The sequence below is a fragment of the Leopardus geoffroyi genome, chromosome B4 (assembly GCF_018350155.1).
Source record: "Leopardus geoffroyi isolate Oge1 chromosome B4, O.geoffroyi_Oge1_pat1.0, whole genome shotgun sequence".
NCBI classification, from domain to species: domain Eukaryota; kingdom Metazoa; phylum Chordata; class Mammalia; order Carnivora; family Felidae; genus Leopardus; species Leopardus geoffroyi.
This window is the reverse complement of record NC_059341.1, coordinates 18,825,451-18,848,612: the sequence shown is the minus strand read 5'-3', so window position 1 is coordinate 18,848,612 and position 23,162 is coordinate 18,825,451. Positions and strand designations below refer to the sequence as shown.

The following is a 23,162-nucleotide window of genomic DNA, read 5'->3' as shown; positions in this document are numbered from 1 at the left end:
TTTTGGTGACTTTCAGAATTAAAAGGTTGTCACTGGAGCATGAGGAGTAGATAAGATAGTTAAAGGAGATGAGAGGAGGTGGGGGCATGTCAAAGGGAGCACACATTCCCTGCAAGCCATGGCAATGACTCGGAATTTTATTTCATGTCATACAGTGATGGTTTAGAGAGTTTTGAACAGAGGAAGGCTGTTCTTTTACATCTGAAAAAGATCATACTGTGATCTGTTGTGTGGTCAAGACTGCAAGAGGCAAGGGGAGACAGAAAAACTAGTTAGGAAGGTATCACGATTGTCAGGATAAGAGATGGGTGGCATGGACTTCACTGGAGTGATATGTGTAGGAGGTAGAAGTGATGGAAAGATGGATTCCAGGTGAATTGTGAAGGCACTGCCATCAAGACATGCCATGGGTGTGAGGAAAGTGGGAAAAATAGGAGAGTCAATGACGTCGCCACGGCCTTTGGTCTGAATAGCAGGAAGAAGGGAGTTGAGTATTTCATTGGGGCCGCCATTTTGTCCACCCGCAAGGAGGTTTTCACACCGCAGGCCATAAGGAGTTGTCTGCCTGTGCAGAAGGCCGCCTGTGAAGCACTGAAGAAAAGTACTGGAATGTCCCGAGATGGACAAAATGAGAAGAGGAAAGTTTGGAAAAGGACAATTTTATGGCCATTCCACTGGCCTCAAGTGCTTTTCTTTAAAATTTTATGGAGTTCATGAATAAAAGCACAGATTTTCTGAAACTATGGTCTTTTATCCTAATTAAATATTAAAGTGAAAATGTACGAGAAGCTTTTAATTCCCTACATTTTCTTAGAAGGCACCCAAGTCTTTTATGAAACAATTACATATCAGGTTTTTAAAAAACTACTTTTGGCAATTGAATTAAATGCTTAATAGTGCAAAAGATTAATGAGGAAAAGATGAACAATTCTAGGCTTTCTCACAGATTCCTTTCAGAAATAGTCTGGCTCTTTCCACCTGATATTGTCATATCCTTTTTACCTCACTTTCTTGGACTGTAATCTTTTTATTTCAAGACATCAAAGGCATGGGGCTGTTCTCCGAAAGGATTGTTCATCCTCTCACTTACTGCAGCCAAAGGAATTGGGCTGCGTCAGCTCTCTGTGAGCAAGTCAGACCAGTCTGCAGGTTTCCATATTAGTATTTAATTAGAGACCATTAAGATGAATCAGGAGTACTGTTAAAAGCCACATTTAACTGGAACTACTTTGCAACAAAGCAGTTGTATGTGGCATGTGTGTGTGTGTGTGTGTGTGTGTGTGTTTATGTATAAATAAACCATCTAGAATTATAGCTGATATTACACAGAATTAGTTCAAGAAAGGGTCTGTCATATTGTCACAATCATCTATTCCACAGACGACTCTTAATGCACAAGGATATGAAGTCAGAGAAGCCATGGCCAATGAGGATGTCCAAGTATGAGAACTCTAAAAACTTTGCTGTATGGGAAGCTATTTTTTTTTATCCGTTCTACAAATTTATAGTCATTCTCAAAATATTTCCAAAGTTAGTTTCTGGGGTTTTCAGGAAGCCATCCTGAAACAGTACCAATTGTAAACTATAGATGCTTTAAGAAAAAAAAAAAAAAAAAGAAATGTGGCTTCATTATTTTCAAGTGCCTATAATAGTTGCCTTTTTATGACTGAAGCAAAGCTAAATTTTCACTTGGCCTCTGTATGATTTGTACTGAATCATAAATTTTTGAGAATGAGTTTCACAATTACATTCATTCCACAGGATAGTTATAGGAAAGGAACATTAGCACCAGCTAAAATATGCTTCCATTTCAGCTTACACAAGCATTTCTACATTCTTTTCTTTAGGTGTTTGATTTTTGTTCCATTTTTACAGGACACCAATGAGTTTATTATTTAAGTAAGTATAAATTTTTCTACAAGTGAAATAGTGAAGCAATATGAAGTACAGACACAGAAAAGATTTGCAATCGGCAGACAAAATTAAGGCAGGAAAAAATATCAGGGGCGGGTAAAGGTAGAGCAGAGCACCCTGGTCCTTCAAGGAAGGTTCAGAGGCAAAAGCGGCTCTGTTCCATGCTGTGCTATCATTCTGCAGGACACAGAGGCATAAATGCGACACATACAATGTGAGCTTTTCTGTCTGCCTCTAAAGCAGTTAGGGAGATAACAGCATGCTGTTTGAGTCAGAGGGAATGGAACTTTATTTTCCTCTCTCTTCTGCACTGCAAACCTTGCCAAAACATTCATTTGTTTCCATTATGGACCCAGCTATCTATCTAATAGGCAGCATAGCATCTCAGCAAGGGCTTGATTGTTAAGTGTGGTGTTCCAAAGTATGAATCACATGCCTATCACTGGAGAAGAATTACTCTAAACTCATTTTTGTTCACTTGCTAATCAGCCACATGGTGTCTAGTAGCTTAATATATATACATTAAAAAAAAAATCCAAAGCTTACTAGTTTACCCGTTCTCACCTGCATTCAACCTTCAGCTTCCTACCTCATCATCCTTAAATATCAGATCTGGCTTCTGTGTTACTCGCAGTAGGGTATCCAATTATAAAAGCCATACTTTATTTTATTACTATCAAAACAACACGAAGTCCTGAGTATTAGTGCTTAGTTGTCTGAAAACTGCATTTGAATAGAAAGGCTTTCCATTAAAGTTGACAATATAAAAATCCATTTGCTTTCCTGAATATTGTTAGCATTTTGCACAATTATTTTAATCCTGTTTTAGCTTACAGTTACTGAACTCTTTCCATATGCCAGGTATTGAGAGATGAAGTTGATGGCATGAAAACAAAGGAAAGTCATACGCTAAAGATATATTCTTAACATCCCTCCATTCCCATCTCCACTATCACACCCTATAGAAAATCTGGAAGGAGACAGCATAAGATAGTTCCTATATTAAAATACGGGTTTCAGACTTAATCTCTACATAAACTAGCACCAGCCTAGGGTAAGAAAGAAGAAATTCCTGTGGGAGGGAACTGGAGGGAACATACCCTGAGTACATTTCCCAGCCAGTTGTTGCTGTGTGGAAATGTAGGGCAAATGAGCTAGGGCTTCCAATTTCTCAAGGGGTGATACAAATCTATATTTTTATTTAAAATCCTCTGATATCTAAATGTTGACAACATATCCATTTTACACACACACACACACACACACACACACACACACACACACACACACCGCTGTGACCTGTGATTTAAAGACTGCCCCTTACTGAACTGACAAGTAGAACTGGAGCTTCCTATAAAATAAGACAATGAGGCAGATGCCTGCCTGTAGAAGGCTGTGAGACTGGGACAATAAGACTATAGTGAGGCCTTTATCTGGGACTACAGCTAGACAAGGGAGCTTGCATACACATGGCCTGGCAATCAAACACTAGGGGAAAAGGGTGGGGATTGGGAAGCTCCTTGGGTTTGGAAAGACATGTAGGTTGCACAGACCTTTTACCTCAGGGAGGGACAAGAGAGTTCTTTGGTCTTGAAGCATTGAGCAGGGAGTCGGGCTGATATGGGCAAGATCAACATCTCAGTGACATCTCAGGGGTGGAAAGGAAGAAGGACTTTGAAGAGAAAGCACACCCAGAAAGATCAAATACGTTGCCCAAGGACAATACAACAGCTAGGGGCAGGGCCGGCATTAGAACAAGTTTCTGTTTCTAAAATTACTTCCTCTAGATAGATCCTTCTACCTTGCTACTTGACTGATTGATTGATTGATTGATTCTTACCCACATCATTTGTTATAGAAACATTATAAGGGGAAAGTGGGTCAGTCTGTAATCTTCTCACACTGTGAAAAGGAAAAAGAAACTAAAACATCAGGAGGTTTTATGTGTGATATAACTAAACCATAAAATACATCCACAAATGCAAATGAGGTAGATCTTAAATAAAGGCATGTTGATACAATTTTACATTTCATGTATTTAAAATACAGGATAATGCTATAATGTAAAATCATCTGTGTCTCCATTTTCTTTCGTATTATTTCTTGAGAGTTATAATCAGCATTTTATGTCACCTGGGTTTTCTTAATCTCGCATCATAAATTTATTAAATAGATTTTATTTAAATAAAAAACATAAGTATGTGAATATGTAACGTGCATGTATAGATGTCATACATATATGTATGTGTGTATATATTTTTCTACTGGGAGAACTATAAAGTTTTTTGGATGCAATATATTATATAAACACATGTCCAACATTCTCACACACAGAGCAATAGTCATAAAGGCAAATTACTTCATATCAAAGGTAAATGTTTCACTGCTCAGTTCTTATGGCTTTCTCTTACTCTCTTGAATTATTTTTTTCCATAAATTCCACAAGCTCAGCAATTGTTCATCTTTTAATACTTTCGGGATGATTATCATGAATGAAGAGAAAGAGTCTTGAAGGAAATTTTAAAAATGCATTAAGGGTGCCATTTAAACCTATACCAGATAGGCAATGCTGATTTATTAGCTATGCCTTCTTCCATGGAAACAGTGGATGTTACACTAAGGTACATTAAGTTGAAATACTTAAATGGTGAAACAGATTAGAAAGTGATTTTACTTAATAAACAATAGAGTTCTTCTATACTGACCTCCTCGAAAATTTGCTGAGGAGATAGTAAGGTATTGAACCAAGAACATGGATAGAATAGGTGGACGTGTAAGCAGGGTATGCATTCTCTGTGATTTCCCCCCCACCTTATAGAAGGATTATATGACTTTCTTTTTAACTGTGTTGTCTGAAATTGACGACTACCCTCTCCCTCTCATGAGCTAAATAACTGAATTTGCAAAAGACACAGGAAGAACCATGTCCTTGCCTAGTCTGTATCTAAAATAACAACAAATTCAAAATACAATAGGAGAAATAATGTAATAAATTCAAAATACAAAAGAGAAACACAAGTCAAAGGAAATGCAACTTCTAAATTTTGATGATATACTAGGAAAGAGAGCATCAGGACTGTAAGATATCTGATTTCAAATCCCTAATGTTTTTGGAACGAAATCTTCTTTATGAATAGGTAAGTTCCTTGGTACATTATCCATGATCCCAGATTTTAGGTCTACATCTACTATAATGAAACAAACAACAATCACTATTCAATAGTAACTAAAATAACATAAAGGGGAGCCTGGGTGGCTCAGTCGGTTAAGCGTCCGACTCTAGATTCTGGCTCAGGTCGTGATCTCATGGTTCATGAGATGCAGCCGTGTGTCAGGCTGTATGCTGACATGACAGAGCCTGCTTGGGATTCTCTCTCCCTTTCTCTGAACCCCCTCCACTCATGTGCACACGCTCTGTCTCTTGTTTATTTTATGAATAAATAAACATTTAAAAATATAAAAATAACATAAAGAATATGGGTTCTAGGTCACAGCTGGTTATTGACAGAATAGGAAATAGGAATGTGATTTTCCAAATTCTATTTGTCTAAGAAAGGGTGCATGTTTTATTTTTATTATTTTTTACCTAGGTACAACCTCTTTTCGTTAAAAAAAAATTAACAAAATAAATAGGATAATGCTACGGAAAGGCGAACCATTCTTACCTGTGCTCTCAAGGGGGCAGAGCTACAGTATAATACTGACCAGCCAGGAAAGATCATAGAGAATATCAAAGTGAGTGAAGCAGTTCAGGCATTTCTTGAAAAGGAAGTTTGGAGGGAGGCAGTAGGGGTCAGTGATTAGGAATACAGGTTCTGGAGTCATATCCAGATGACTTTGGATAAATCTTTGCTTCACAACTTTGGGACAGTTATTGAATGTCTCTGGGTGTTTTAGGTTCCCTTTCTATAAATGATAAAAGCAACCACCTCTTCTTTTTTGTGAGAATTGTATGGGATAAATGGTAAACACTTAGGTCTCTGCTTGGTATATATGAAGAGCTCAATAAATGTTAGATTTTATCAAATTAGGGGATTGTTGTTAAAAGTGAATGGGATTTCTGGTTATGGCAGACAAACTGGTAAGAGACCATTTCTCCTACTGAGATCAAGCAGGAAAGATAAATAACATATGGAAAGCACCCGTTGAAGGCATCAGGTGGCCATCAAAGAGCAAAGACTTGAAAAGCCAAGATTCCAGAGAGAGGAAATCACAGAAGTGAATGCAATACCACTTTCCCGTCAAGGCATTTGGTAATTTACAAGCAAGATTCAGACATTGAGAAACTGAACAAAACTTCAGACGAACCGTGAGATCATGACCTGAGCCGAAGTCGGAGGCTCAACTGACTGAGCCACCCAGGCGCCCCCGAAGGACTACTCTCTAAAAGTAAGTGCTAACCCAAAATTTAGCAGTCTTTACAAGAACTAATGGTCAACTTTGAAAGAACTTAGCTCTGACAGTATTAAAGTAATCTGTTTGGTATTAAGGAGGGCGCTTATGTTGAACACTGCATATTATATGTATGTGATGAATCACTAAATTCTATTCTTGAAATAAATATTACACTATATGTTAATTAACTAGAATTAAATTAAAAATTTGGAAAAATTAGAAATGTTTGCCAATTAAAAAAAAAAGTAATCTGTTGCATCCTACCTGTCAAACAAAAAATGTAAACCCTCTCTGGAGGAAGAAAACAACGTCCACAACCTCCATCTATTCCTTTAGTAGTTTGTAAACAATGCCCAACGTTCAATCAAAAATTATCTAGCATAAAAGGCGACACAGCTGAATAGACACAAAAGAAGACATCCAGATGGCTGACAGACACATGAAAAAATGCTCAACATCACTCATCATGATGGAACTACAAATCAAAACCACAATGAGATACCACCTCACACCTGTCAGAATGGCTAACTTTAAAATTTTTTTTTTCAACGTTTTTATTTATTTTTGGGACAGAGAGAGACAGAGCATGAATGGGGGAGGGGCAGAGAGAGAGGGAGACACAGAATCAGAAACTGGCTCCAGGCTCTGAGCCATCAGCCCAGAGCCTGACGCGGGGCTCGAACTCACGGACCGCGAGATCGTGACCTGGCTGAAGTCGGACGCTTAACCGACTGCGCCACCCAGGCGCCCCTGGAATGGCTAACTTTAACAACTCAGGCAACAACAGATGTTGGCAAGGATACAGGGAAAGAAGATCTCTTTTGCACTGCTGGTGGGAATGCAAACTGGTACAGCCACTCTGGAAAACAGTATGGAGGTTCTTCAGAAAGTTAAAAATACAACTACCCTATGACCCAGCAATTGCACTACTAGGTATTTATCCAAGGGATACAGGTGTGCGATTTCAAACATTGGGGAACATGCACCCCAATGTTTATAGCAGCACTATCGACAATGGCCAAAGTATGGAAAGAGCCCAAATATCCACTGAAGGATGAATGGATAAAGATGAAAAGGTACACACATACAATGGAGTATTGCTCAGCAATCAAAAAGAATGAAATCTTGCTATTTGCAACTACGTGGATGGAACTAGAGGGTATAAAATGCTAAGTGAAATTAGAGAAAGACAAATATCATATGATGTCACTCAGGTGTATGAGGAATTTAAGATACAAAACAGATGAACATAAGGAAAGGGAAACAAAAATAATATAAAAACAGGGAGGGGGACAAAACATAAAAGACTCTTAAATATAGAGAACAAACAAAGGGTTGCTGGAGGGATTGTGGGAGGGGGGATGGGCTAAATGGGTAAGGGGCAGGAATCGTGGTTGCACTATATGCTAATTAACTTGGATGTAAATTAAAAATAAATAAATTAATTAACACAAAAAAAGCCATGACCAATGAATGAAAATCTAGAGGAAAAGAAAAAAAAATACAGCTGATAGAAAGAGAACCAGAGGCAATCTAGATATTAGTTATCAGCCATGAACTTTAAAGGAACTGTTATTAATATATTAAGTCAGTAGATGAGAAGATGGTTAATTTTATCAGGTAATTAAATATATGCACAAGAAACAAATGGATACTGTGAAATTGGAAAATGCATTCATAAAGGGAACAGTTGGTAATCTGACAGGAAATTAAGAAAAAGACACTATGGGGCGCCTGGGTGGCGCAGTCGGTTAAGCGTCCGACTTCAGCCAGGTCACGATCTCGCGGCCCCGTGAGTTTGAGCCCCGCGTCGGGCTCTGGGCTGATGGCTCAGAGCCTGGAGCCTGTTTCCGATTCTGTGTCTCCCTCTCTCTCTGCCCCTCCCCCGTTCATGCTCTGTCTCTCTCTGTCCCAAAAATAAATAAACGTTGAAAAAAAAAATTAAAAAAAAAAAAAAGAAAAAGACACTATGTTTTTTGTGATTTGGCTTCATCCTAAGTAAACTATTTCTTTGAAGTTAACTACCATAAACAGCTGCGTAACAATAGCTTAAAACAGAATTTTAAATCTTTGGTTCCAGAATACAGAGTGACAATCAGGAGAGATAACTTACTTCTTTAAATGAATCCATGCTGCCATGACTTCTGTCGCTAGTATGGCTAAGAGAACATTGGGACTGTGGTGAAGGACCATCAAATGCCACGAGCAAATCTGTGCTCACTCTTATTTTAAACATCAGTAGTACTTCCCTATCTCAATCATATTACAAGCAAGATTAGTATAAGTGCAAATATATGTTCTCATCTATTGACCATTATTACTCTGGTTTGCACATGAAAAATTATGCTGTTGGAAAAATGACCATACATGGGACATGAGAGTTGAAAGTCATCTGAGTGGTTAGGATGGGCAGTTGATACATTAACAATTAACACAGGAAACATCATTAGCTACTGACATAAATCACTTGATGGAAATAAAGATGAAATTTGCGTCAGTAAGTTTACTTGATGCATTACTAATTTTACTCTACGATTTAAACAAGTCCTCTATTGGTAGTTTCTGCATAAATCAGATTTTTTTCTTCTCATTCACACAAAATGAAATGAAATGAGTAACATAAAATAAAACAAAGTTGGCCTTAGCCAGTTAGTAGCAACTATTACAGAAAGAATTGTGTTTTACTTCCCTATCTATAATGTTGATTCTGCAAGTTTAAGCTGGACAGGAACACAAAATTATACTCTTATTACGTCTTTACGATTTTGTTAGCCCTATACCTTAACTCAGAATACTTCTAACTTTGTGAGATTGTGATTGTGTCATCTGTTGGAGTCAGAAAAAAAGATCCTTAAACACCAAACATTAACCAGTATTTTTAAAAAACAAATGAGAAATAGACTTGTGATTTGCTATGCATAATGTCCTTGAGAAAGAAAAAAAATGTGGAGGTATTTTGAGATTACCAAATTAGAGCCTTTAGTCCTGAATTTGTCCTTAACTAGTTCTGTGCCCACAAGCATGCCATTTAACCTTTCCGACTCAGTCTGCTTAGCTATAAAATAAAGATAATTGTGTATGATCTAATTGCACAATTAAGCCACACACATTTATTATTACTTTCACGTGCCAGTGCCTTTATGAATATTAAGAATATAGGACATTGTTGAAGAATTGAAAACTATACTATATGTGAAAGCATTTTGTCAAGGGTAATACATTATGCAAACAACTATTTTATGCTATTGTGATTGTAAATGTTTTTCTAGAAGTGTCAGGAGCATCTAGCTTTCCCTCAAATGCAAGGGAATCCTTACTGTGGCAAATTTTACAAATAGAAATTTGCATCAACAAAATGAAATTCATGGCAATTATCAGAAAAAAAAAAAGGTAGAATAGGAAATAGAAAACTGCTTTCTAACCAGGACAGAGAAAGGGCAAGGCAAATAATAAAGTAATGACTTCTTTAGAACTCTGAGTTCAGAAGGACTAATGTTCAGTAGGATAATAGTCTGGGAATATAAAAGTGTTAAAATTGCCTACTGGTATAATGTTACCCATGACAAAACAGGAAAACCATAGTGGAAAATTCTTCTTTGGTTAAAATAAAGAAAATAAGAAAATATTTTAAAAATTCCAAACCCCCTACAAAGAAGGAATAGGGAAAATGAACTGCTACTCTGCTAGGTGAGACACCCATGGAGAAAATGTAAATAAAGATGACAATTTTGATAACAAAGACTAGAGACAGAGACCACAGTACAAACACAAACCTCTGCTTCAAAAATGCCTACAGTTATTGAGATTTAAGACCCTAGACTTACGGACTCTGCATCTTTCCAGAAAACTTGACACCATTGGTTAGAATAGTTGAAAACTAACATTCTATAATGTCACTATGCAGTTCCAGGATTACACTAGATTACACTATAGATACACCATATATATATAACATATATATTCATATTATATATGAATGATAGACTATGATATCAAAACATAGCTCTGGATAAAGAAGCACCAAGCAGACCAGATCCTATATTATATTCCACATGGAAGAATTCTTCAAAGGAGTGGAAATATTTAAAACGATTATAAGATTTTCAAAGGTTGACTTATGTCATTAAAATATAACTGTCCCTCACTTTATAGAAAAGATGCACTTCAGAAGACTTAACCAAAGTGAATAATTTTTAAATAGCCAGGGATTCATTTGCCAAGAAAAAATAACTCTTCACATAAGATACTGAGTCTATGTTATTATAAATATCCATTAACCCATGGGCTAATAATTGTCCATCATCAATTCACATTGTCAAAATTCCTCTCACGCCTAGGGACTACCTAAAATACCGCACAACTGTTCGTGGAATTTTATTCTTGTATTCTTTGTTTTCTTCCCTAAAAGTTTAGGATGTCTATTAGTCCTTAATTATACTGTCAACAGAGTTCTTAAACTTAACATACTATAATTCTAATTTAGACATTCTGTAAATTTAAGGCTATAATTTCATACATTTCCATTCTTTACTTTGTTAATTTGGTAAAATGAAGCAAACCATAAGTCTGAGTTCCATTATTCTTTCTGTCACTTAGACCTCTAATTAATTTTTCCTCTCAGGGTGAAATAAATACTGGCCAAAGGAATTATGGGTCCTGATTGCTTTCAGTACTGGGGCATTGAGCCACACAAGCTTTCATGTATACTAATACTTTTGGAATTAGAACCAAAATATGTCACAGAAATAGACAAAGGAAAAACAAACAAAAAAATAAATATAAATAATCAGATTTAGATGAGAAATGCTTCCAAGTTGGAAATATTTTTTTCTTAGAGATATTTCATTATAATACCACTAGGATATAATTGTTTCATAATTTTATGCAACTCATTGATCATAATGTCAGGATATAAAATAAAACCCAAAGAATTAACCATCAGTGCCACCTAGTATATTAAAAATTTTTTTGTATGAAGCAAAACAAACCAACACATGAGAAAATGATTTGAGGTTCATGACCGTAAAATGTCCCTTTCTTAACACTTGGAGAAAAAGATAGAGGTCAAGATCAAGGGGAAAGGAAATCATCAATATATTACTTACTTCTTTATATCCAAAGATGATGCGTCCATCCATGAGGAGGGTTGCCTGGAATGTGAAGCTTCCCAGGTTGTAGTTATCCTGGAGATGTACGTGGTCCCACTGGACAACAAGTGCTGTGCCTATCAACCCCATCGAAACAGAAGAAACACATTGATAAAAATATACCAATGAATTCGGGTGAGAGACTTCACAAAACCATGCATATAGTCTTCAAATCTAGTAGTTGTGCTACTTGAATTTTATACGGTTAATTGGAATTCTTTATTGAAATTGTATTTGAACTATTTTTAAACAATTGAGTATTCTCTAAATATTTAGTAAAATCTAATCTCATACCGAGGTTAATATTGAGCCCAGTATGAGGGAATTTTGCCTTAGGAAGTCCATTAATGTTAATGGGTACTGTCTGCTTAAATTTCTATGAGCCACTTTCAAAATGCAGCCCAAGTGGATTGAATGCACTTCAAATATATTTGACAAATGCTAGGAAAAAAGACCGAACACATTCAGGAAAGCTAGAATCACTTGTAAAAGACCTGAAAATGTCTCTTCCATACTTAGAATTATACTCTTCCATGCTGAAAAAAATTCCAACACTAATGGGAATTTTCTTCTCTGGTTCACAATGCCTGTATTTCTTTCTTTGTTGTACTGCTTCAAAGAGGCTGCAAGGTAGCTTAAAGGGCCCTAGGCAAAGATTTCTGAAGCCCCCTTCAAGTTCAAGTACACTGGGATAAATGAGTCTTCAGTGGTATGTATCATATTCTGATGAGTCAATCTGCCAGTATTTGCCATAAAACTATTAACACGAAATATAAACTGAAACAGTTTAATAGCCACCAATGAGAATTCATAGTGTTGTTTTAACGGACATTGTGTCTTTTCTTTTCTTTCTTTCTTTCTTTCTTTCTTTCTTTCTTTCTTTCTTTCTTTTTTTTTTTTTCTAAAAGAAAACAAATGAGGAGCTAAGGCTTTTGCTTAGTTCTAAGTACTGGATTTTTTGTTTGGTTAAGAAATAGTCCTGTTTACATTCTGTGAAAAAATGTTTTACAGAAATGAAAAATGTTTTACAGAAAATGAAATTCACAGAACCGAAAGAGATAAGCTTATCTCCCAGGTCAGTAAACATGTGATTAAAAAGGAAAAAAGGAAAACCAAGATCGCACGACAGAGAGCTTGTGGGTTAGTGAAGATGCAGAAGTGCTAGGAGGGTGGTGTGCCCGGGAGCGTCCTGGTGTGTAAAGCTCCGTACCTCTTCCCACATACCTTGCCCTGTGCACTTCATCCATCTGACTGCTCGTGAGTTAATTCCTGTACCTGATGATTGATGTAAAACAGAATACTGTCTTCACTGTGTTTTTGAGCTCAACTTACTGCTGAAAGCTTTTAACCATGATGGGGACATAGTAGGCTTCTGAATTTCCCTCCTCCCTTGGAACACACCTAATGTGTAGCTACACACAGAACAGTTTCCTGTGGGAGAAATCGAAAGCTGAATAACTGCTTTAATTTGGGCAACTGAGAAAATGCCCACATTGAAACTGCATGCATGTGGGTTCTGTGATCCTCTCCGGAGCCCAAAAGAGCCAGTGGGCACTTTCTCCACCTTCTCCCTTTTGCTCACTCTGACAACAAAACCAGGTCACCAACATCCTTCTGGAAAAGAGCTTGCACACATGTCAGGCACCCAGCTTTTGTGGCTGCAGCCTGAGAGCCAGGCTCCCAGATCACCTAGTTCTTACGGACAACTGGATTTGCATTGCAAGTCCCAAGGATGGTAGCAAACAAAGAAGCAATAGGTGTGCCCTTGGGTACTTGCCATGGCCATCCTCCCCCTCCCCCACCTAACCCAGGGCTTAGCAGAGAGAGCAGGCAAAAATGCCCATCTCCTAGTCTTTCCCTGGAAGGGGTGTGACTACCTACTTTATAAGCTGTAGCATGACTGTCCAGCTTCTACTTAGTTCATCTAGGTGCTGACTGTTATCCTCCCATGGCCAAAGAGAGCCAATTAGCACTTCCCCCACCATTTCCCTCCAGATAACTCCAACAATAAAACAAAGTTGCCAGTGTCTATCTTGAAAGAAATGGTCCATACATCTAGTGTCCCCACGTTTACAGCTGTCATCCAGGATTTAGGCACCCAAATCACCTTGCTCTGATAGCCAATGAGGCTTATATTTACAAGACCTAGAAGATGATGGCAAATAAACAGTTCCTAAATGGGTGAAGGAGCACCCCCTTATGACTATATATATCCCAGCTTGGAGCAGAAAGACCAGGAAAAAATGCCTATCTCAGTTTCTCCCCAGAAGTAGTTTGCATACGTTCTTAGCTCCTGCCTGAGGGTCTGGCCACAGATAAACCCTGCATGTAGGTGTTGACTGTGATCCTGCCCTCTGAAACACTGATGGCTTCCTGGCACATTCTCGACTACTGGGAACCACCAAGAACAAAAACAGTATCAGGGACAATCATAGAGGTTTGAGAGATAATCAGGAGCTTGGGCGGGACTGACTGATGTGCTTTGTGTCCTGCATAAGCCACTTTGACAAGATTCAAGGAGTCTGCTATTTTATCTAATGTGCAGAAACTAACACGGCCAAGAAAAATGAAAAAAAAAAAAAAGTAGGGAAATATGTTCCAAACAAAAGAGCAAGATAAATTTCCCAAAACCAATCTTAATGAAACAGCAGTAAGTTAATTTACCCAAATGAATTCAAAGTAGCAGTCATAAAGATGCTCACTAAGGTTACAAAAGCAATACAGGAACAAAGTGAGAATTCCAACAAAGATATAGAAAACATTAAAAAGTACTCAACAGAAATCAGAGAGATAAAGAATACAATAACTAAAATGAAAATTTTAAAAGAGTGGTTCAACAACAGAGTAGGTCAAGTGGAAGAAAGGATTAATGCACTCGAAGACAGGGAATTGGAAATCATCCAGTTAGAGAAGCAAGAAGAAAAAAGAAGGAAAGAGTAAATATGGCTTAAGAAATGTATGGGACACAATCAAACAGACCCATGTTCATATTAGAATCCTAGAAGGACAAGAGAGAAAGAAAAGGAAAGAGAGCTTGTTCAAAAAAATAATGGCTGAAAACCTCTCTAATCTGGAGAAATAAACAGACATTCAGATCCAGGAAGACCCAAAACCAAAATAAGATGAATCAAAGGAGACTCCTAAATAGCCATTTTTCTAAAGATGATATACAAACGTCCAACAGGATATAAAAGGGTGCTTGACACCAGGCATGAGGGAAATACTAGTCAAAAGCACAATGAGATATCACCTCACACCTGTTGCGATCAAAAAGACAAGAGATAACAAATGCTGGAGATGGTGTGGCGAACAGGAAAACCATGTAGTCTGTTTGAAATGTAAACTGGCACAGCCACTACGGAAAACAGTATAAAGTTTCTTCAAGAAACTAAAATTAGAACTGTAGTATGATCTAGTATTCCCACTTTAGGGGTACATACCAGAGGAAACAAAATCCCTTTTCAAAGAGATATCTGTACTCTCTTTTTCACTGCAGCATTATTCATAATAGCCAAATATGGAAACAACTTAAGTGTTCATCTACAGATGAATGGATAAAGAACATGCACACACACACACACGCGCGCGCGCACACACACACACACACAGTGAGGAATATTATTCAACCTTAAAAAGGAGTGAAATTGTGCCTTTGTAACAACATAAAGGATCATTATGCTAAGTGAAATTAAGCCAAAGAGAGAAAAAGAAAACCTACATATATCACTTACATGTGGAATTTAAAAACAAAACATAGTTGAACTCACAGAAATACATTTTAGAATACTGGTTGCCAGTTGTTACTGGTTTAGAATATTGGTTGCCAGGAGTTAGGGGATGAAGAAAATAGCAAGAGGTTGGTAAAAATGTACAAACTTTCATATACACTGCAAATAAGGTCTAAGGATCTGATACATAACATGGTGATTGTAGTTTCTAATACTGTATTGCATAACTGAAATTTTCTGAGAGTCAAACTTAACTGTTCTCACCAAAAAAAAAAAGGTAAATATGTGAGTTGATGGATGCGTTAATTAACTTCCCAGTGGGATTCCTGTTGCCATGTATACATATATGAAATCATCACCTTGTACACTTTCAATATAGCAATGTATTTTGTTTCTTTGAGGTAAACATTTAGAATCCCCAAAAATTTTTTTTGGATTTTATCTGGGTGCTTTTATTTTTTTTTAATTTTTTTTTCAATGTTTATTTATTTTTGGAACAGAGAGAGACAGAGCATGAACGGGGGAGGGGCAGAGAGAGAGGGAGACACAGAATCGGAAACAGGCTCCAGGCTCTGAGCCATCAGCCCAGAGCCCGACACGGGGCTCGAACTCACGGACGGTGAGATCGTGACCTGGCTGAGGTCGGACGCTTAACCGACTGTGCCACCCAGGCGCCCCTATCTGGGTGCTTTTAAACATAGGGAACACCACCATGAATCCGTGTTCCAAGTGAAAACTCAAGTCTCTTATCGGCATCTATGTATCTATACTACACTTTTTTAAATATTAGAAGGTATGAGGATAATAATAGGCAGGAAAGTTCCATACACATAGAAGTAAGGGGGTTTCTGATCAGGAAATGCCTACTAACAGTATCATTTTTCCTTCATGCATGTTGGCAACTCTCAAACTCTAGTCTCCTTTTTATTCATTAATTTCTATTAGGCACTTAAATGGTACAGAGAAAACACCAAAATAGAGGGCAGAAGACCTATCCTCTGTCCTGCCTCTACAACTTTTTGCAAGGCCTTGGACACACCTGCGTGAACCTGTTTGTTCTCCTACAACATGGTGGGGGAGGGAGAATAGTTCTTGCTTTCTAGGGATTTCTGCATTAAATACAAGGAAATACAGTTACCTGAAATTTTGTGCCAAAGAAAGATCCATATAAATGAAGTAATTAAATGTCTTTAATGCAAATTCTGATGAAGATCTTCTCACTCATTCATTCATTCATTCATCCAGAGAGCATGTGTGTGAGTTGGGGAGGGGCACAGGGATAGTGAGAGAATCACAAGCAGGCTCCATGCTCAATGTGGAACCCGATGCAGAGCTTGATCCCATGACCCTAGTTTCATGAACTGAGGCTGAAATCAAGAGTCGGACACTCAACCAACTGAGCCACCCAGGCACTCCAAGATATGCTTTCCTTTTTTTTTAAAGTATTTATTTATTTTTGGGAGAGCACAAGTGAGGGAGGGGCAGAGAGAGGGGGACAGAGGATCCAAAGCAGGCTCTGAGCTGATAGGCTGACAGTAGTGAGCCCGATGTAGGGCTCAAGCCCACGAACCCTGAGATCACGACATGATCAGATGCTCAATTAACTGTCTGAGCAACCCAGGTGTGCCAAAGATATTCTTAATATATTGTCAGTAGCAGTAAATAACAATAAGTTATTTTAAAGTAAGTTTTTATTTTAAGTAGAACCATTATAGCTCTCCCAACATTTATTAATTTGAATGTTTCTACATACATACTGAGTGGTTCATACACAACTGAAAGATTATTTAAGTGTAAATGTTATTAAATTTAAAGCTAAATTATCTCTATCCTGTTTTGTCAAATAACCAATATTTTAAGTTTCCTCTTTTATTAAAAGTTACTGAAGGGTTCCTGGGTGGCTCAGTTGGTTAAGCGTCAGACTCTGTTTCAGCTCAGGTCATGATCTCAGGGTTTCCTGAGTACGAGCCCCACATCAGACTCTGTGCTGACACCGCAGAGCCTGCTTGGGATTCTCTCTGTCCTTCTCTCTCTCTGCCCTTCCCCTGTTCACTCTGTCTCTCAAAATAAATAAGTCAACTTAAAATTTTTTTTAAAAAAGTTACTGAAATCTAAAACTTTATGATCTACAGGATGGTGGGAGTGACTTTTGGAGATAAAATCTTCTATTTCTCCAAGTAGCCCCCAACTCACCTATTGTTCTGGAGGGAGCAATTGGGTAAGTAAACTAGGAAGGCACTTTTCTTGGACAATTATGATGTGAAAGTATATACTGTCAAAAGAAAACCTTGGGTTGAAGAATGGAATTTACATTTCTTTTTTTTTTTTTTTTCAACGTTTATTTATTTTTGGGACAGAGAGAGACAGAGCATGAACGGGGGAGGGGCAGAGAGAGAGGGAGACACAGAATCGGAAACAGGCTCCAGGCTCTGAGCCATCAGCCCAGAGCCCGACGCGGGGCTCGAACTCACGGACCGCGAGATCGTGACCTGGCTGAAGTCGGACGCTTAACCGACTGCGCCACCCAGGCGCCCCTGGAATTTACATTTCTAAGGAGCTGAGTTAGCGTGGTCCATTTCCTAGCCCATGACTGTCAACCCTACACCATTTCTTTCATGATGGGCGCAAGATCTAGTGACGTTCTTCCTTAGCTTAAAGATGAAGGTGTTACTTGTGTTCATATATCAGACCACATGAGTTGCTACACTGTCCTATGTGGTTACTGGAGAGACTTACTTATGTCATTATGCTTTATGATTTTGATGTTAATATGATGAAAAGTCGGTCATCAGAATTCTGTCCCCATGAGCAAATGTCTCTAACATCATCTAGTAAGTGACAGAGCTTAGAAAATAATCAACTTTCATCAAATCATTTCCTGTTTACTAAGGTGATTCTGGCTGGAAGGTCATGGAATAAGTTTCAGCTAAGTGTCTGGTTATAGTTTTACCCCAAGTATCTTTACAATCTATTTGGACACCCTTGTCTTTAGCACCTCATATTTTTAAGGCAGGATAGCGTTTGATAGCTCTTAAAATAATAGGGGAGGTAATTATTATGGCTAACATTCAGAGTTACCTAATCTTGGAACATACCTTTGTGCTACTCAAATTGTTTGAAATATGTTTCTCAGAGCATATAGCTAACTACATTTAGTTTCCTTCTTTGTTAGCTATTTTGATCTGTAAAATGGGTTCGTCGCACTGGTCAGAAGATTGCTTTTAGCAAAATGATCACATTTCCCCAATGCTACTGTCACTATTAAGTCTATACTACCCACCAGTAAATTTCTTCCTTGGTCATTAAGAGTAGAAATAACTGTTCACACCAAATAGTTCCATAATTTTAAAAGATGAAATTGTCATTTTGGCAAATAAATACTATTTTTGTATTACACAGTACAGAAATTTCTATCTTCGATTTTTCAAAACAAACTTTTCCTTTCGTATTGTCTCTACTAAAGTCATGTAGCCTTCCAAAAGATAGAGACACAAAATCCATTTATCTGAAGGTCTTCATAACTCGAAATTCCTCACTTAGATTTCAATAGCATTCAGTGATATAGTCAAGGTTTTCGCTATTTTATATGTCCCCAAATAATAAATAGTAAGGATAGATTGTCAGTATACCTAACAAACCCTGGTAGGCTCTACTTCCTATTTTAAAGTCAGGAAAACTTGATTTTCATAAGTGTATTTTACCTATCCGCTATGTATTTTTTAAAAGGTGTGTTCATCTTATGGTACATATCCTTCATAAGTTTTGGAAATTTAATATCCAAGTATTATGCCACTTGCCTCTATTTGAAGATAACGAATTATCCGTATTTAGTTTTTTCAACAGTAAGGACTTATTGCAAATAGCATTAAATGAATCTATTTGCTCTGTTCAAAAAGTCATTGACAGCAACTCATTTATTACAGTGCCTAAGAGAGGTGTTAATAAAGAGTTGTTGAACCAACAAATGAATGAATAAATAAGTGACATGTGACCACACACTTCAATCCACGTATTAACAGTTACAGTATATTTGTCGACTCAAGGCATTTGCGTCAAGCGATTTACAATCCAGCTTACCAGAAAAACTCCAGGGCATAAAATATTTGTATGAATCTGATGATCGATGTCTGAAAGTACACATTCAATAAAGAACAGGCTAACCAGTACATACCGTTATCAAAATATCTCACTGTTGAATTTCTGGATACACTGGGATCGAAATTTGCCATTAAAGGCGCTATGTACTGTGTGGCTGTTAGCATTCGATGGACGACTTCTCCAGTGTATATGAAACCTGTAGTTGGAAAAAAATGGGAAATGAGTTAAGGAAAATCCCATATAAAATTTTAATTAAAGTACCTCCAACTCCGTTGCAGTCATATTTTGAAAATAAAACATCAAAGTAGCTAAAAAAAGGAATATAATGAATGTCTTAACGTCTGATCAACAACAGTCTGGATTAAGGAACAAAGTCTCATATGATTTTGTAGTACCTTGCAGGCTGGTAAATCAGAAATCTAGAATATGTACAGTTCTAATTGTGGGAAAGTGACTGTGGACTGTGGGAGAGATCATCAGGCTAAAAAGGTAATACAGTATGGTGTGTAATTCAAATATTCAATCTGCCATTATTAATCCCTTGTTATTTTGACACTAGCTGAACATGCAAGTCCTTTTTACAAATGAATGCATTTTCATGATGTTTAATTGCATTTTCACAAAGTTTAATTGCATTTCTTCAACTATAATCTCAGTTCAGGACCTTTTAGAAACCACACATAGATATCTTCAACACTAAAATGCAGAAAACATTCTAACCCTTTTTGTCAAAATTGAAAGAATGTTAAACACCCATAGAAAAACTTGTACATTGCTCAGTTATTATAATAACTAGCACTCTATCAAGAAGAAAAGCATTATATGTTACAGATAAAAGGGTAAAACACTGATAATGCACAAATGACTCTCTTTAGAAAGTTATCAATGGCAGCCTATTCTAGTGGTTGGATAATGAGAGAGAATTAACTACAAAGAACTTCATATTGAATTAACTTTCAATAGCTCTTATGTTATAACTCTGCCCACTTCCAATTATTCACATTGGCTTTATTTACTTTGTGTATTATCCATGACAAATTGTTAATCCAATACTGGCTTCTTGCCTCCAAGGTCTTTTGCTTCCTGAGAGGACGGTCAGCTCTGTGAATGATAACTAATTTTAATATTAAGCTAAGAAATGCACAATTAAGAACATATATGTAAAAAGGCACACACACACACACACAAAGTAAAACCCAAAGCAAATTATTTGTGATAATGCAATTGTAATGTTTAGGCGATCACAAGTTAACTAGCTACCTGAGACTACTATAGATCATTTTCTATTTTCGTAAGAATTAATGAAATAAAACAAGCAAGAGTTTTAAAAAACACACAAAATTGTGTAGATTTAAACCTCTAAAAAAGTGTTAAAGTTTTTGTTACTTCACTTCATGGTCTAAATAAAGCTTTCATTGGCATATTGTGGTCATTATTGTTTCAAATTCTCAGTTATGGTTTCTAGATAAGTTATTGGAAATTTAAATCTGCAGTTATTTACTTGGAAATTAATTTCTTTTAGCAATGTCTTATTCCTTTGACTTCCTTTTCGTTTTTCACTAAGAGCATAATTAAATTTTAGCTATTCACTTTAAAAAATATATTTCTAACTATTAAAATCTTTACCATGTATTTTAATCATTGATTACTTCTTGTTTTCAAATGCCAAGTAATATGCTTCAAAATAAATTTCATTTGTCTTGAGCAGAATTTTGTACAATTGCAATTTCACATATCTCAAGTTTACTAAATGATATTAAGATACAGTGACACAGTCATCACTTTAATTTTATTTCCCTGTAAAATTTGAGTCATCATCAATGTTTAAAGTGAATATCACATTATGAAAATTATAAAGATGAAGAGTAACTATTTTTCAGGATCTATGATGTATTTGTTTATATTTTCACCATTTAGGTAGATACAAAAATCCTATATGAGTATGATCTTTCTTTTTTTTTTAATGTTTATTTATTCATTTTGAGAAGAGACAAACCACAAGCTGGGAAGGGGCAGAGTGACAGGGAGAGAGAGAATCCCAAGCAGGCTCCATGCTGTCAGCACAGAGACCAACGCAGAGCTTGATCTCACAAACTGTACAAACCGTCAGATTATGAGGTCATGTCCTGAGCTGGAATCAAGAGTTGGATGCTTAACTGACTGAGCCAACCAGGCACCCCTGCAGGTATGATCTTTCAAGGAAAGGATTAAATTATACTCTGAGAATGTTCTGTAAGGGACAGTGGCTCTGAATAGTTATTTCTCTATTCTACATTCTCCATGTGCTAATGGAAGAAACTTTGCGTGATTTAAAGAATAAAGAGGGCAGTAATCAAGGCAATATGATAATTGTGACTCAATACTAAATTAATTTTCAAAAACAAGTGTAGGAAAAGCAGCAGCAAGTTCCCAGGAAAACAGAGTTGCAAAATGCAGGACCATAAATGATTTCAGATGCCTAATTCTTACTGTTAATGCTTAAAAGATACATATATGTATATTTTTATCTCTGGATGTTTCCACATAGATTTAGCAAAAAAAAAAAAAAAAAATCATTCCCCATTCTCCATAACCCAGTTTTCAAATCATACAAATCCTTAACGGCTTAACGGCTCCTTGCCTTCACCAGGAAAAAGTTTTCTAGAACTACAATTTCCCAAATTGCAAAGGCGAAGTCTCATCTTGTTCCCACAGAAATAAGTAAAAATATGGAAGAATCTGTTAATGTATAAAAACTATCATTATGATTCTTGTTCTTCTATCTCTGTAACATTAAAATAAGTTATTTTTGCTCTGACTATACTACAGTGCTGCAAATACAATTAACAAGAAACAGCTACTCTAACTGCGAACACATCCACCACTGCTCTTAATCTATTTCCACCATTACCACTGCCACCACCAAGAGTGATGTGTAAAAGAAGTCAAGGGTGCAAAAAACCCCACTTACTCCGCAGCGTAAGTTTCATTTTGCGAATTCTGAGAATACATGCTTGTTTCCCTTAACCATGTTGCAAGCCGGTTCCTAGTTCTTGGTGACCATGGAGTGAAATGGTTAACTGTAGTGATGGGTTCTACTGACTTTTCAATACATTTCTAAATTTTGAAAATGTCCTTTCAGCAGTGGCTAGTACCTGAGGGAGAGAAAAACCTTACAGGCCTACGGATAGTAGGGAAATCTGATTAGGTGTTGAATGAGAACCAGTTATGCAAATTAGAGAGTGCTTTCATGGAAGAAAACTTCTCCAAAGCTTCAAAGGCACTTAGAGCTGACAACATCCCATTTAAACATTTACCTCTTTTCTTTAGCTTGTTCAGGTATGCTCTATTGTAGAGAAAATATATACAGTAAAACCTTGGATTGCAAATAACCTGTTCTGTGAGTGTTCCACAAGACGAACAAACATTTCTAATAAATTTTAACTTGATAAACGAGCGATGTCTTGCAGTACGAGGTACGTGATGCCAAACGTCACAAACGTGATGCCAAATGATCACAACTGAGCTGATGGTTCTTCTCTCTCTCTCTTTCTCTTTCTCTCTCTCTGCAGGATTGTGGGTGATCATCCCCCATGCTCTGATGCTCAGTCTCAGGTCTCGGTGTCTGGTAGAAATCAGTGATTTTTCAGAATGTTGGAAGGTGTCCAAAACTGGCACTTGTGTGTGTGTTTTTTTTTTTTTTTTTGTCACTTCAAAGCTCCTATGGACAGTCCTTTGCTTTTCATAAAAGAGGAAGCTTAGGAATGCTTTGCTTCATTCTAGGTCAGGCTGCCTGCAGATATAGACCCTTTCCTCTGCTGCCTTATTTCCAGTTGCATTAAATATAGTATATGACAAGTTTATTAATACTGTACTGTAGTCAACATCCATGCGAGCATAT

The 23,162-nt window shown here is 37.0% G+C and overlaps 1 protein-coding gene across 2 annotated transcripts in view; it reads right to left on the bottom strand.

Annotated features, from left to right (window-relative positions):
* PLXDC2 (plexin domain containing 2) overlaps nt 1-23,162 on the bottom strand; it is a 448,342-nt gene that overhangs the window by 114,508 nt on the left and 310,672 nt on the right. For both annotated transcript variants that reach the window (XM_045463293.1, XM_045463292.1), the window contains exons 5-6: nt 19,356-19,478; nt 11,415-11,533 (exon numbers count right to left, since the gene is read on the bottom strand). In XM_045463293.1, coding sequence (XP_045319249.1) covers nt 11,415-11,533; nt 19,356-19,478 — 242 coding nt within the window. The remainder of the gene's footprint in view (nt 1-11,414; nt 11,534-19,355; nt 19,479-23,162) is intronic.